The 15,483-nt window shown below is 50.5% G+C and overlaps 2 protein-coding genes across 2 annotated transcripts in view; one reads left to right on the top strand and one right to left on the bottom strand.

The window, feature by feature from the left end:
• Positions 1 to 2,596, bottom strand: part of fblim1 (filamin binding LIM protein 1) — a 49,598-nt gene extending 47,002 nt beyond the window's left edge. Inside the window, exon 1 of the mRNA XM_072478318.1 lies at positions 2,517 to 2,596. The gene's annotated coding sequence lies outside the window, so the exon portion shown is untranslated. The remainder of the gene's footprint in view (positions 1 to 2,516) is intronic.
• bcl2l16 (BCL2 like 16) lies at positions 2,187 to 14,977 on the top strand. The gene is made up of 2 exons (XM_072478319.1): positions 2,187 to 2,673; positions 14,133 to 14,977. Exons 1-2 carry the CDS (start codon positions 2,233 to 2,235, stop codon positions 14,253 to 14,255), a joined length of 564 nt encoding a protein of 187 aa, XP_072334420.1. The 5' UTR covers positions 2,187 to 2,232; the 3' UTR covers positions 14,256 to 14,977.
• Positions 14,978 to 15,483: the final 506 nt, after the last annotated feature.

Raw genomic sequence — 15,483 nt, 5'->3', positions numbered from 1 at the left:
CCCACGCAGATATGGGAGGAATGTGCAAACTCCACACGGACGGTGTTCAATTCCCATTCTGACCAATGTTATTCATGAAAGCCCAGCCTTCTCAATCCTACCCCTCACCAGGGCAGCACAGTGGTTAGCAGTGCTGCCTCACAGCGCCGAGGTCCCTGGTTCGATCCCGGCTCTGGGCCACTGTCCATGTGAAGCTTGCACATTCTCCCCGTGTTTGATTGGGTTTCGCCCCCACAACCCAAAGACGTGCAGAGTAGGTGGATTGGCCACGCTAAATTGCCCCTTAATTGGAAAAAATGAATTGGGTACTCTAAATTTATTTTTTTTAAACCTGCCCTCGCCTGAGGTGCAGTGGCCCCAGGTTAAATCACCACCAGTCAGCTCTCAAAGCTCTCTGGGACTGTAGTGACGTTTACGTTAACCCAAAACCAGCGATCTACTTAAATGGATCAAAAAGTCTACAATTTGAAGGAAAACAGGGGACATTGTCCTAGTTGATCATTATTCCTCAAACAAAGGGCAGGAGATACAGAAGTCTGAGAACACGCACAAACAGACTCAAAAACAGCTTCTTCCCCGTTGTTACCAGACTCTTGAATGACCCTCTTATGGACTGATCTGACCTCTTCACACATCTTCTCTACTGAGTAGTAATACACTCCGTATGTTCGCCCATTGCCTGTGCATATGTATTTACATTGTGCATTTATGTATGCCCTATGTTTTTTTTCACGTATGGAATGATCTGTCTGGACTATGCACAGAACAATAATTTTCACTGTACCTCGGTGACAATAAAACAAATCCAATCCAATTCAAATAGTCAGTTACCTTTTTGCTCTTTGTGGGACCATGCTGATTCTTGACACATGAAACTCGATATTGATCAGATAATCTAATCCTGTCGAGCTGGATTCCAGCAGTGACACTCGCATGTTTCCAGCAGAACCAAAACCATTCACTTCATAAGGCATTTAATTATCTTGATACCTTTCAGCCTGAAGTTGCTGACTCGGGCTGGCTGAGATCAGCTCCACAGGAACTGTACACCACCCGGTATCTTAACCAGCTGACCATTCTGTTTGAGGTAAATGAAGATCCCAGTCTGCTTCCTTATTGGTGCTCCGGAGTTTTACTCTTGCTAAGTTCGCCACCATGCACATTTCTTCAAATTTACCCAGTAGTCTCTTGGTCACCATGAGAAATAAGGAATGCAATCAGTGCAGTCGCTTGATTTTTAAAAGAAAAAAATCATTCACTTTTAAAAAAAATTAGAGTACCCAATTTGTTTTTTTCCAATTAAGGGGCAGTTTAGCGTGGCCAATTGACCTACCCTGAGCATCTTTGAGTTGTGGGGCTGAAACCCACGCAAACACGGGGAGAATGTGCAAACTCCACACGGGCAGTGACCCAAGGCCTGGATCGAACCTGGGACCTCAGCACCGTGAGGCAGCAATGCTTTTTAAAAAAAAATTTAGAGTACCCAGTTATTTTTATTTTCCAATTAAGGGACAATTTAGCGTGGCCAATCCACCTAACCTGCACATCTTTGGGTTGTGGGGGTGAAACCCACGCAGACATGGGGAGAATGTGAAAACTCCACATGGATAGTGATCCAGGGCCGGGATTCAAACCCGGGTCCTCAGCGCCGCAGTCCCAGTGCTATCCACTGCGCCACATGCCGCCCCGCAAGCAGCAATGCTAACCACTGTGCCACCGTGCTGCCCCCTGGGCAGCAATGCTAACCACTGTGCCACCGTGCTGCCCAAAATTATTCACTTTTATTTATTTTTTATTTTTATACATTTAGAGTATCCAATTCATTTTTTCCAATTAAGGGGCAATTTAGCGTGGCCAATCCACCTAGCCTGCACATCTTTGGGTTGTGGAGGTGAGAACCACACAGACAAAGGGAGAATGTGCAAACTCCACACGGACAGTGACCAAGAGCCGGGATTGAACCTGGGACCTCGGCGCTGTGAGGCAGCCGTGCTAACCACTGTGCCACCGTGTTGCCCGTTAAAAATCATTCATTACACTTTGCTCGCAGTATTTTTGAATATTAGCACTGATAATTTGCCAGGGTATTTCCCTGGACTGGTCACCCTGATGCCTTGCCTGTTATTTTTAGATGCTATAAACAGCCTCCTGATATTTGAGAGTCCGGTTCCATCATAACAGAACAGAGCTGCTCAGCAGTGAAACATAATTCGCAGACCGTGGCCATTTCAAATGACAACTAAACTAAACATTGATCATGTGGTGAAGGAGGCCTATGTAATGTCACAGGATTACCTCAGGTATGTGACTGGTAGGACATCAAAACCAGCTCCCAGCATGGCCACAGCAGCCCTGAGGCATGCCGGCAATGACCTCCTGGAGAAGTATCCCATTTTCTTCAAGCGATGGCCCCGGGTTTTCAAGGAGGTTTGCTCTGACAATGCCTGTGACTATTTATTCACGATGCTAGATGAGCATTTCCAGCCAGAGAAACCGTGGCAGAAGAAGGAACTGACCTGGAGTGGAATCCTTTCCATTTACGTCCTGGCAGGGCAGCTGGCTATATACTGCCAGAAAAATGGCATGGAGTCCGTGCTGGAGGAGCTGGAGATCCGAGTGGGACAGTACGTGGAGATAAATGTGTGTCCGAACATTATAGAAAAGGGAGGATGGGTGAGTGTGACAGGAATAACCGGCCTTACACAGTGGCTCTAAGGCAATGCAATCAAAATAGTTTAAATGTTCGAACTGGCATGTAAGCTATTGCCCAGCAACAGTGGTGTTCTGAGAAGCTGCCCGATCAGTGTATTAGTGGTTTGGTTAACCTCCAGGCTGGACTTTCTACCTTGATTCTGCCTGACTCCTAACAATATGATATCATCACTCTGCACGAGCTGGAATGATCTGCATCAAAGCAGACAAAATCACTATTTTCAGATTATAGAATCCCTGCAGTGCAGAAGGAGGCCATTCGGTCCATTGAGTCTGCACCGGCTCTTGGAAAGAGTACCCGACTTAAGCCCATGCTGCCACCCTATCCCCGTAACCCAGTAACCCCACCTAACCTTGTGGACACAAAGAGGCAACTTAGCGTGGCCAATCCACCGAACCTGCACTTCTTTGGACTGTGGGAGGAAACCGGAGCACCCGGAGGAAACCCACGCAGACACGGGGAGAAAGTGCAAACTCCACACAGACAGTCACCCGAGGCCAGAATTGAACCCGGGTACCTGGAGCTATGAGGCAGCAGTGCTAACCACTGTGCTACTATGCCGCCCAAATCATTTGATCACTACTTCTCTTTTTTCCCCAGTAACGGAACCAGATCGATACTGTATCTTTCGTAAAAGATTTTGTGTCTATCGTGACCATCAAAGCCATGGGTCAATTTCCTTTTTTTTCATTGGTCAAGTATTTTAGTCCTCCGCTGCACAATGTTTTTTTAAATATAAATTTAGAGTACCCAATTATTTTTTTCCAATTAAGGGGCAGCTTAGTGTGACCAATCCACCTAGCTTGCACATTTTTGGGTTGTGGGGGCGAAACCCATGCAAACAGGGGGAGAATGTGCAAACTCCACACGGACAGTGACCCAGAGCCGGGTTCGAACCTGGGACCTCGGCGCCGTGAGGCCGCAGTGCTAACCCACTGCGCCACCGTGCTGCCCCCTGCTGCACAATGTTGTGCATAATGCAGCAGACCAGCACAATGTTGGAGACATTCCTGGTTTTATACTGGAGAGCCCCACCAGTACGGTCCAGGCATCAAAAGCATATCTTGAGCACGCCGATGCACCACTGAATGAAGCTCCTGGTTGCTGCATGGGCGTCGTTATACTGGGGCTCCATTGTGGGCAGCATGGAGGTGCAGTGGTGAGCACTGCTGCCTCACGGGCCTGGCTCACTGTCTGTGTGGAGTTTGCACATTCTCTCCATGTCTGCATAGGTCTCACCCCCACAGCCCAATCCTCACCGGCTGGCTCCTTCTCTTCTGGGGCAGGTTCCTGTTGTGCAGGGTCCTGTCTGAGCCGGCCCTGTGCCCCCAGCCCCCATGCATCCGTAACGGCAGCTGCGGCCAGGTAGATAGCAAGCATTGCTGGCTGTATTCTGAAATTCATTCTCCACAAGGGGAGAAAAGACCCGATAGCAAGATGAGTATTCCCTTGCCGTGCAAATCCAACAGGCTACATGGTGACCCTGAGTTATACTTCAGCTCCACCCTCACCTCTTCCCCCCGATATGTTGCCATCCGCACTGCCATCCCCATCAGTAACTGGCACCAGATCTGTGACGTGGGGAACCTCTATCGTCACCACCCGTTCCTGTCAACAGGGGTACCAGTGACTGCCGCAACCCATTTCTTTTTTAAACAAAATATGTTTATTAAAAGTTTTTAAACAAAATTTTCAACAATACAGACAACCCCCCCCCCCCCACCCCCCCCCACCCCCCCACCCCGTAACAACAAAGAAAGAATGCACGCATAGCCAGACATGAACATGGCAAATCAATATGATACAGAGCTTTGTACATTGGATTCCTCCAGTATATGTCAATTTTCCGGATCATTCATCTGCTTTCTTGCTCAAATGCCCCCCAGAAAAAAAACCTCTCCCCCCCCCAAACGAAAGACATCCCCCCCCTCCCCCCCCCCCCCCCCCGGGTTGCTGTTGCTGCTGTCCGACCTTCATCTAACGCTCCGCGAGATGGTCTAGGAACGGTTGCCACCGCCTGTAGAACCCCTGCGCAGACCCTCTCAAGGCAAACTTTATCCTCTCCAACTTGATAAACCCTGCCATATCATTTATCCAGGCATCCACGCTGGGGGGCTTCGCCTCTTTCCACATTAACAAGATCCTTCGCCGGGCTGCTAGGGACGCAAAGGCCAGAATGCCGGCCTCTTTCGTCTCCTGCACTCCCGGCTCGTCCACTACTACAAATAGTGCTAGCCCCCAGCTTGGCTTGACCCGGACTTTCACCACCTTAGATATTATTCCCGCAACTCCCCTCCAGAACCCCTCCAGTGCCGGGCATGACCAAAACATATGGACATGGTTCGCTGGACTTCCTGAGCACCTCCCACATCTGTCCTCCACCCCAAAGAACCTACTCAGCCTCGCCCCCGTTATATGCGCTCTGTGCACTACCTTAAACTGTATCAGGCTAAGCCTGGCACACGAGGAAGAGGAATTAACCCTACTTAGGGCATCAGCCCACAGCCCCACCTCAATCTCCTCCCCCAGCTCCTCTTCCCATTTACCTTTCAGCTCCTCTACCAAAGCCTCCCCCTCTTCTTTCATCTCCTGGTATATCGCTGACACCTTGCCCTCTCTGACCCATACGCCCGCAATCACCCTGTCTTGAATCCCCTGTGCCGGGAGCAGCGGGAATTCCCTCACCTGCCGCCTCACAAACGCCCTCGCTTGCATGTACTTGAACGCGTTTCCCGGGGGTAGACCATATTTCTCCTCCAGCGCCCCTAAGCTCGCAAACGTCCCATCGATGAACAGGTCCCCCATTCTTCTAATCCCTGCTCGATGCCAGCTCTGGAGCCCCCCCCGTCCATCCTTCCTGGGACAAACCGATGGTTATCCCGATTCGGGGACCACACCGAGGCTCCCATCGCACCCCTGTGTCGTCTCCACTGCCCCCAGATCTTTAGCGTTGCCGCACCACCGGGCTCGTGGTGTACCTTGTCGTCGAGAGCAGCAGCGGTGCCGTCACCAGCGCCCCCAGGCTCGTTCCTTTGCAGGACGCCATCTCCAACCTCTTCCACGCCGCCCCCTCTCCCTCCATCACCCACTTACGGATCATCGCCACGTTGGCTGCCCAGTAGTAGCCACCCAAATTCGGCAATGCCAACCCTCCTCTACCCCTGCTACGCTCCAGGAACTCCCTCCTTACCCTCGGGGTCTTGCTCGCCCACACAAAACTCATAATGCTCCTGCCTATCCTCTTAAAAAAGGCTTTGGTGATCATGATTGGAAGGCACTGGAACACAAAAAGAAACCTTGGGAAGACCACCATTTTAATTGACTGTACCCTGCCCGCCAGCGAGAGCGGCAACATGTCCCACCTTTTAAAATCCTCCTCCATCTGTTCCACCAGCCGCGTCAAATTTAGTTTGTGCAGTGCCCCCCAGCTCCTAGCTACCTGAATCCCCAAGTATCGAAAGCTCCTTTCCGCCCTCCTCAACGGTAGGTCGTCTATCCCTCTTCCCTGATCCCCCGGATGCACCACAAAGAGCTCGCTCTTTCCCACGTTGAGCTTATAGCCCGAAAAATCTCCAAACTCCCTTAAGATCTGCGTGACCTCAACCATCCCCTCCACTGGGTCCGCCACATACAGCAACAGGTCGTCTGCGTACAGTGATACTCGATGTTCCTCTCCCCCTCATCCACCCCCTTCCATTTCCCCGACTCCCGACTCCCTTAACGCCATGGCCAAAGGTTCAATTGCCAATGCAAACAGCAGAGGGGACAGGGGCATCCCTGCCTCGTCCCTCGATACAGCCGGAAATACTCCGACCTCCGCCGGTTCGTGACCACACTCACCACCGGGGCTCTATACAGGAGCTTGACCCAACTAATAAACCCTCCTCCGAACTCAAACCTCCCCAACACTTCCCAGAGATACTCCCACTCTACTCGGTCAAAGGTCTTCTCCGCGTCCATGGCTGCCACTATCTCTGCTTCTCCCTCCACCGATGGCATCATTATCACATTTAGGAGCCTTTGCACATTAGTGTTTAACTGCCTACCCTTTACGAATCCCGTCTGGTCCTCGTGAATCACCCCCCGGGACACAGTCCTCAATCCTCATAGCTAACATTTTTGCCAGCAACTTAGCATCTATGTTAAGGAGCGAGATCGGTCTATACGACCCACATTGCAATGGGTCCTTATCCTGCTTCAAGATCAAAGAGATCGTCGCCTCCGACATTGTCGGGGGCAGGGTCCCCCCCTCCCTTGCTTCATTAAAGGTCCTTACCAGCAACCGGGCTAACAGGTCTACAAACTTCCTATAAAACTCCACCGGGAACCCATCCGGCCCCGGGGCCTTCCCTGCCTGCATGCTCCTCAGTCCTTTAACCAGCTCCTCCACCCCAATTGGCGCCCCCAAACCAGCCACCTCCTGCTCCTCCACCCTCGGGAACCTCAGTTGGTCCAAGAATCGTCACATCCCCTCTTTTCCCCCTGGGGGCTGGGACGTATACAGCTCCTCGTAAAAGGCCTTGAATGCCTCATTCACTTTCAACGCACTCCGCACCGTAGTTCCCCTGCCATCATTGATTCCAGCTATTTCCCTCGCTGCCATCCTCTTACGGAGCTGATGTGCCAGCATCCGACTCACCTTCTCCCCATATTCATATATCGCCCTCTGTGCCTTCCTCCACTGTGCCTCTGCCTTCCCTGTGGTCAACAGGTCGAACTCCGTCTGGAGACTTTGTCTCTCCCCGAGTAGTCCCTCATCAGGAGTCTCTGCATATCTCCTGTCCACCCTTAAAATCTCCCCCACTAACCTCTCCCTTTCCCTGCCCTCTCTCTTCACCCTATGAGCCCTGATGGAGATTAACTCTCCCCTCACCACCGCCTTCAGCGCCTCCCATACAACTCCCACCTGCACCTCCCTGTTGTCGTTGGCCTCCAGATACCTTTCGATGCACCCCCGCACCCTCCCACACACTTCCTCGTCTGCCAGCAGTCCCACATCCAACCGCCACAACGGGCGTTGGTCCCTCTCCTCCCCCAGCTCTAACTCCACCCAATGCGGGGCATGGTCTGAAATGGCTATGGCCGAATACTCCGTTCCCTCCACTTTCGGGATCAATGCCCTGCCCAGAACAAAAAAATCTATCCTGGAGTAGACCTTATGTACTTGGGAGAAAAAAGAAAATTCTCTGGCCAAAGGCCTGGCAAATCTCCACGGATCTACTCCCCCCATCTGATCCATAAACCCCCTAAGCACCTTGGCCGCAGCTGGCCTCTTCCCCGTCCTCGACCTGGAGCGATCTAATGCTGGGTCCAGCACCGTGTTAAAATCCCCACCCATTATCAAGCTCCCTACCTCCAAGTCTGGAATACGCCCCAACATCCGTTTCATGAATCCAGCATCGTCCCAGTTCGGGGCATATACATTCACCAGTACCACCTCCGTCCCCTGCAACCTACCACTCACCATCACGTATCGGCCTCCATTGTCCGCTACTATGTTCTTGGCCTCAAACGACACCCGCTTCCCCACCAATATTGCCACCCCTCTATTCTTCGCATCCAGCCCCGAATGGAACACATGTCCTACCCATCCCTTCCTTAACCTGACCTGATCTGCCACCTTCAGATATGTCTCCTGAAGCATGGCCACGTCTGCCTTCAGTCCCTTTAGGTGTGCGAATACTCGGGCCCTCTTAACCGGCCCATTTAGGCCTCTCACATTCCACGTGATCAACCGGATTGGGGGGCTACGCCCCCCGCCAACTAGCCATCTCCTATCTTAGGCCAGTCCCATGCCCGCGTCTCCCACACTCTCCAGTCCCCCAGACGGGGAACCCCCGCCCCGACCATCTCTTCCATGTTCAGCTCCCCCTCGGACAGTGCAGCAGCAACCCTAATATCCCCCCCTTCCCTTCCCCCCTCCCCGCTAGATCCGCAGCTTGCAGTCTTGCTCCCCCATATTACTTCCGTGAGTCAGCTGACTTCTGCTGACCCCGGCTTCCCCCGCCTTCCCGTTGATCTCCCCCGTGTGGGAGTCTCACCTCTTCCTTACCTTCCTCCTCCCCCCCCCCCCCCCACCCCTAGCGCGGGAAAAAGCCAGCGCTTTCCTGAGCCAGCCCCGCCCCCTGTGGCGCCGCTCCTGTTGCGGCCATTTTCCCAGTTCCCCCATCCCCGAGTCTCACCTCCCTCCAGCACCGACGCCTACATTCCCCACCATCGCGTTTACAGAGAAAGGAGAAGAAAAGAAAAAGGAATTTTAACCAGAACTCTATCCACATCCCCATCCATCATCCCACTCTGCCGCAACCCAGGTCAGCGATAGGCTCTGCGGCCCCTGTTCTGTTTCGCTAGTGGAGTCTACTGTGGGGGTGCTCCCTGGGTGGGCGTGTGTTATCCTGCCAGCAGGTGGCACCTGGTTTTGTGGTTGGGAAGGTGATGTTGTGCCACCAATCGCCCCCATGCTTCGAGGCTTGTGCGTTCGCACGTCCCACAGATGGGGGTTGAGCGAGGGAAGTGTGCGTCTGCTGGGAGGGTAGCTGCAGTGTGATGTGGTCCTGGGTGTGACACACAGGTTGTGACAACCTGTCCAAGGGCAGGATGGATGGAGCAGGGGTGCAGTGGGCAGACAGGGCTTGGAGACAGCTGGTCCTGAGGGGTGGGATAGCTGATTGTGTCACTGGTGAGGCCTCTGCCTTGAGGGGGGCAGTGTGCCACGGTCATGTGTCCTTAGTTTGGGGTGAGCTCTGCTATACCCCTGCCTCCCCTACAGTGTGGCAGCCCTTCTGGTGAGTGAACGGAGGAGTGATAGCACCTGGCGTGTCACTGATTGAGCTTGGCCACGCCCATCCTGTTGATGGATCAGCTCGGGTCTGAGGGTTTCCAGTTCGGCAGCCTGGGTGGGCTCCCAAATGACCAGAGGCTCTGTGAACATTTACAGGACACAGTGAGCAGTCAACAGAGTGAGCAACCAGGGGCCTGTAACTTGCACCAAATGGATGCGTTTAAAACCATACTTAGGCAGCACGGTGGCTCAGTGGGTTAGCCCTGTTGCCTCACGTCGCTGAGGTCCCAGGTTCGATCCCGGCTCTGGGTCACTGTCCGTGTGGAGTTTGCACATTGTCCCTGTGTTTGCGTGGGTTTCTCCCCACAACCCAAAGATGTGCAGGGTAGGTGGATTGGCCACGCTAGACTGCCCCTTAATTGGAAAAAATGAATTGGGTACTCTAAATTTAAAATAAAAACAACAAAAAAAACATACTTCAGCAATGCCAGCCTGAGACAGGTCACCCCGATCCTGAGGGAGTCACCCCGAATTCACAGACATATCACCAAGTCGCTCGCCGCTACTCTCCCTGGAACAGGCAGCCACTCCCTAGCAAGCTCAACAACTTTGAAGACTTTTTGGGCAGCACGATGGTGCAGTGGTTAGCACTGCTGCCTCACGGCACCGAGGACCTGGGTTTGATCACGGCCCAGGATCACTGTCCGTGTGGAGTTTGCACATTCTCCCCGTATCTGCGTGGGTTGCACCCCCACAACCTAAAGATGTGCAGGGTAGGTGGACTGGCCACGCTAAATTGCCCCTTAATTGTAATTTTTTTAAAACTTTGAAGACTTTTAAAAAGTTTCCTTACCTTCTTGCTCCCCCTCAGCCTCCCTGGCGCCCAGTCCCCATTTGTAAATGCTTGTAGTAATTCATGCCCACTTGATGTCTGCCTAAGAGGGGCGGAGCATTATGGAAGGGCGGAGCATACTGTGTCCAACCCGCTAATCAGATTTAAATGCATGCACATGCCGGTTTTGCATGCCCCTGGGCAGGGCACAAACCTCATTTTTGCCGCCAGGGTAGGACCGGAGCATAGTGCCCGCATAGGCGCCCGGTGCAAACCTAAACATTTGCAGGACGTCCAATTCTCCGCCCGATCACGATTTGTGTTCGCGAGGCGGCGAATTCAACCCTACTTTTCAAAATCACCTTGAAACCTCTGAACATCCTCCTCGCCACTCACGTTCCCATATAGTTTTGTGACAGCAGCAAACTTAGGAATATCACATTTGGCTCTCTCATCCAAATCAGTGATATATATTGTGAATAACTGAGGCTCAAGCTCCCCACTACTCTCAGTCTGCCACTTTATAAAAGAACCATTCATTCCTACTCTACTTCCTGTCTGCTAACCAATTCTCAATTCATTCCAATATATTACCCATATGTTTTGCCCACTAACCTCTTGGGCGGGATTCTGTGATCCTGAGGCTAAGTGTTGACGCCGTCGGACACACCGTCGTGTTTCTCGACGGCGTCAACACGGCCTCAGGATCAGCAATTCTGTCCCTTACAGGGGGCCAGCACGGCACTGGAGCGATTCACGCCACTCCCGGTGTCAACTGGACGCCGTGAGATACGTGGATGCGCAGTGGCACCGGTGCCAATGCGCGCATGTGCAGTGGCTTCCTTCAATGTGCTGGCCCCGACGCAACATGGCGCAGGACTACTGGGGCCAGCGCGAAGGAAGGAGGCCCCCAGCTAGAGAGGCCGGTCCGCCGAACAGTGGGCCCCGATCGCGGGCCAGGCCACATCGGAGGCTCCCCCCCCCCCCCCCGGAGTCAGACCTCCCTCCCCCCCCCCCACAGGTCGCCCCCTGACTCTTCCACGCCGAGTTCCCACTGGCTGAGAGTAGATGTGGATGCCACCGGTGGGACTTAGCTTGTTTATCCCGGGCGGCCCGGCTGCATAGAGCGGCCCCGGATTGACGCAGGACCAACCAAGCCGGATCCAATGGTGCTGATTCTCCTCTCTGCAGTGAATCGCGTGCCGGCTTCGGGGCGGCGTGGCGCGATTTGTGCCGGTCGCGGAGATTCTACGGCCCGGCCCCAGGCTGAGAGAATACCGCCCCTTATGTGGGATTCTATCAAAGGCTTACTGAAAATCCAAATATACCACATCTACTCATTCTCCCTTATCTAGTCTACTAGTTATGACCTCAAAAACTCCAGTAGGTTTGTCAAACAGATTTCTCTTTCATAAATCCATGTTGACTTTGTCTAATCCGGTTGATATTTTCTAAGTATCCCGTATCACACCCTTCATAATAAACTCTAGCATTTTCCCTATTACTGAGGTTAGGCTGACTAATCTGTAATTCCCTGTTTTCTCTCGCCCTCCTTTTTATAAATAGTGTTACATTTGCCATTCTCCAATCTGTTAGGATTGTTCCAAATTCTACAGAATGTTGGTAGATGACAACTAATGCATCCACTATTTCCATGGCCACCTTCTTTAACACCCTACCATGTAGATCATCAGGCCCTGGGCATTTATCAGTTTTCAGTCCCATTAATTTCTCCAGCACTATTTGTTTACTAATACTAATTTCCTTAATACCTTCTTCCCACTAGACTCTTTGTTCCCTAGCATTTCTGGGAAGTTATTTACACCTCATACTCCTCACTGTAATACACCCATCACTGCTCAAGACATTCTGCCTGCCACACAATTCAGCAACATTGTCTATGAATTTCAGTGCCAGTGTGATGCCAGTTACGTAGGCTTGTTAGGATCCCAGACGAGAAACCCAACAATCTGCAATTTGTAAAATTGTAACGAAAGGATATTTCACCCCAGGAGTGATACCACTGACCAATAGGTATACTTTATGTTGAAACAATTTTTTTTTTTGTTTTTAGATTTTTGTTTTTTTTCCAATTAAGGGGCAATTTAGCGTGGCCAATCCACCTACCCTGCACATATTTGGGTTTTGGGGGGTGAGACCAATGCAGACATGGGGAGAATGTGCAATCTCCACACGGACAGTGACCCAGAGCCGGGATCGAACCTGGGACCTTGGCGCCGTGAGGCAACCGGGCTAACCCACTGTGCCACCGTGCTGCCATACCCCCACTTTTATGCCATGGGCCCCCTGAGACCTCGTCCCCTTAGCAGTGCCACTGTGGCACCCTGGCACTGCCAGCATGGCACCCAGGCACTGCCCTGACACCCTGGTAGTGCCAACCTGGCACCATGGCTTATGGAGACCAGTACCAATTGACATCTGAGTGAGGTCTCGCTGATGCAGCCAGTTATTCCCAAGAGCCGGGAGAATGTGGCCTCAATCCGACCGTGCATATTTAGATGGGCATAATGATTTATTTGGATAAAACGTTTGATAAAGTACTGCATGAAAGACTACTTAATAAAATAAGAGCCCATGATTTTGGGGGTAGTGTATTAACATGGATAAAGGATTGGCTAACTACTAGAAGACAGAGTGTAGGGATAGAGGGGCCATTTTCAGGATGGCAAACTGTAACTAGTGGAGTCCCACAGCAATCGGTGCTGGGGGCCACAATTATATACAATATTTATTAATGTCTTGGACAAGGGAAATGAATGAACTATTGCCAAGTTTGCGGATGACACACAATAGATGGGAAGGCAAGCGGTGAGGGTGACACAAATAATCTACAGAGAGATATAAACAGGTTCAGTGAATGGACAAAAAAAATGGCTTTCATCTGTATTGTAACTATTCTATGATTCTACGTCACAAAGACAAAGTAGCTGGTCTCAGTTTCTGTGGATTCAGCCATTTGCAAATGTGACCTGCTCACTGAAGAATGAATTCCCTCTTTCTTGCACCCCCGCTCAACCCCGTTAATTGCAAAGTGTTACATTCCCCCCACTGGTGAAATGGGAGGGTAAAGTTCATATATAATTTATATATTTATGCAACGGGCTATATGCCACATTGAATAGGTGTAGGCTGTGCCAGGAACTCAGGAAGAACTGAAGATATTTTTTTAAATTTAGAGTACCAAATTATTTTTCCCCCAATTAAATGGCAATTTAGCGTGGCCAATCCACCTACCCTGCACATCTTTGGGTTGTGGGGGTGAAACCCACGCAGACACGGGTGAATGTGCAAACTCCTCACGGACAGTGACCCAGGGCTGGCTTTCGAACCAAGGTCCTCAGCGCGATGTCCCAGTGCTAACCACTGCGCCGCGTGCCGCCCTAGAACTGAAGAGTTAAACACAAATGCAAACTCCTTCGTCACAATCACCCAAACGTAACCCTCTCTGGATTAAGAAAAGTGGACCCAAACTACGAAGGGCTATTGGATTTTAAACATACTCAAAACAAAGATACAGAACAAAGGCAGGATCAATGTTTAGTGCTAAAAGGCCCAGGCGGATGGTAAAAATTCCATGACATTGTTTGAAAGAGACCATAAGAGTTCTCCTGGTTAGCATTCTTCCTTGAACTAAGAGCATGAAGAACTGACAAACTGATCATTCATCTCATTGCTGGTTGTGACACTTTGGTGGGCACTAGACGTTTTTGCAACATGTGATAAGGCAATATATAAATCAAGTATACCTTCTCACTTCAAGATGTGCTATCTTCTTTCTTTCACAGTCTGGCTTTATAGAGCGTTATGCTAGAAAGGAAGAAGCTGAACATACTATCATCCGAGGTTGCTGTGGAGTGTTACTCTTGCTGGGAGCCATGTCACTGACTTATTACCTTTACAGGCGATAATACTGATGGAATTGGGCAGACCTTTCGAGACATTCGCCATTGGTCTGTTTTGCTCCATTCTCTGCAAGGCACAAGCAGATCAATCTCAGATGCCATCACCGTTGGATAATATAACCTCGGATCTCTATCAGCCTTTCCATATAACTAGATTGTGGAATAAGGAAGTTTCTTATATTAAACAATGGCCACAATTCACAAGTAGTGTTTTGGCTCCAGGGCGCTTTGTGTGTTCTGGGGTGATGAGAAACATGGTACAAATGCCAGTTTATCTGTGGCAACTTGATTTAACAATAGGGAATTCACTCCAGGTCTGATCCGATTCATTATCTCAACCATTTACTTGTGTAAGATTTTAGTGGAGTGGATTCCTAGCTGTTTTTTTGTAGAGTGCAATGCAGTTGGGTCTGTTACAGATAAAAGCAAATAAATGAACCGCGGGAATCTGACTGAAGAACACAAAATGCTGGAAATAAAGAGCTTGTGAAAAGATTAAGAACAGGGTAATGTTTCATTGACGGAGGATTCCATTAAAAACACAAAGCTGTTTGATTTTCTTGCAGATGTGGATCAGTTATGTTTCCACAGCATTCTCTGCTTTTTTTTTCTTGTTTGGAGGTATAACTTTGTCCAGTTGCTCTTTTCTACCCTGTATGTCCATTACAGACAAGTCTGCAGGAAATATAACAGTGCGCTTTTGTGAATAAATAATGTCCCTTTCTTCATTTGGTGTCAAGTCCTATCTTGTCCAAGCATTCCTACACTTTACCATCCTCAGGAGGGAGTTGCGAAGGAAATTGGAAAAATGACAAATAATATTCCAACAAAATAAAATCGAACTGAGTCAGCCCCTCCACCCAGCGGACACAAGGCATCATTACTAGTGATTCCTGCTGGAACATCCATGCACCTCTGAACATCATTAGAAAAACTCAAAATGGTAACACATCCGCCCTGACGCTGGTCCCGATTTCTCTGGGGCCTCCAGTTGGATTGTCCGATCTCAGTCTGCGAAAAACTGAGACATAAACACACAGACTGAGCTCCCACTGAATGAAACGAAAATCAGCATTTACGAGGCAGCCAAATTCTAGAATGTGCTGAGTTGCGTTCACCTGTGTCACAAGGTCACAGCACCAGGCAGCCTCCGGAACCAAGAGGCCTTTCCTAATTTGTGGATTTTGATACTGAGCATCCACCTGACCTGTCAGCATCACAACTAGTAGATTCA

The sequence above is a fragment of the Scyliorhinus torazame genome, chromosome 16, assembly GCF_047496885.1.
Source record: "Scyliorhinus torazame isolate Kashiwa2021f chromosome 16, sScyTor2.1, whole genome shotgun sequence".
Classification (NCBI taxonomy): domain Eukaryota; kingdom Metazoa; phylum Chordata; class Chondrichthyes; order Carcharhiniformes; family Scyliorhinidae; genus Scyliorhinus; species Scyliorhinus torazame.
This window is presented reverse-complemented; position numbering and strand designations above follow the sequence as displayed.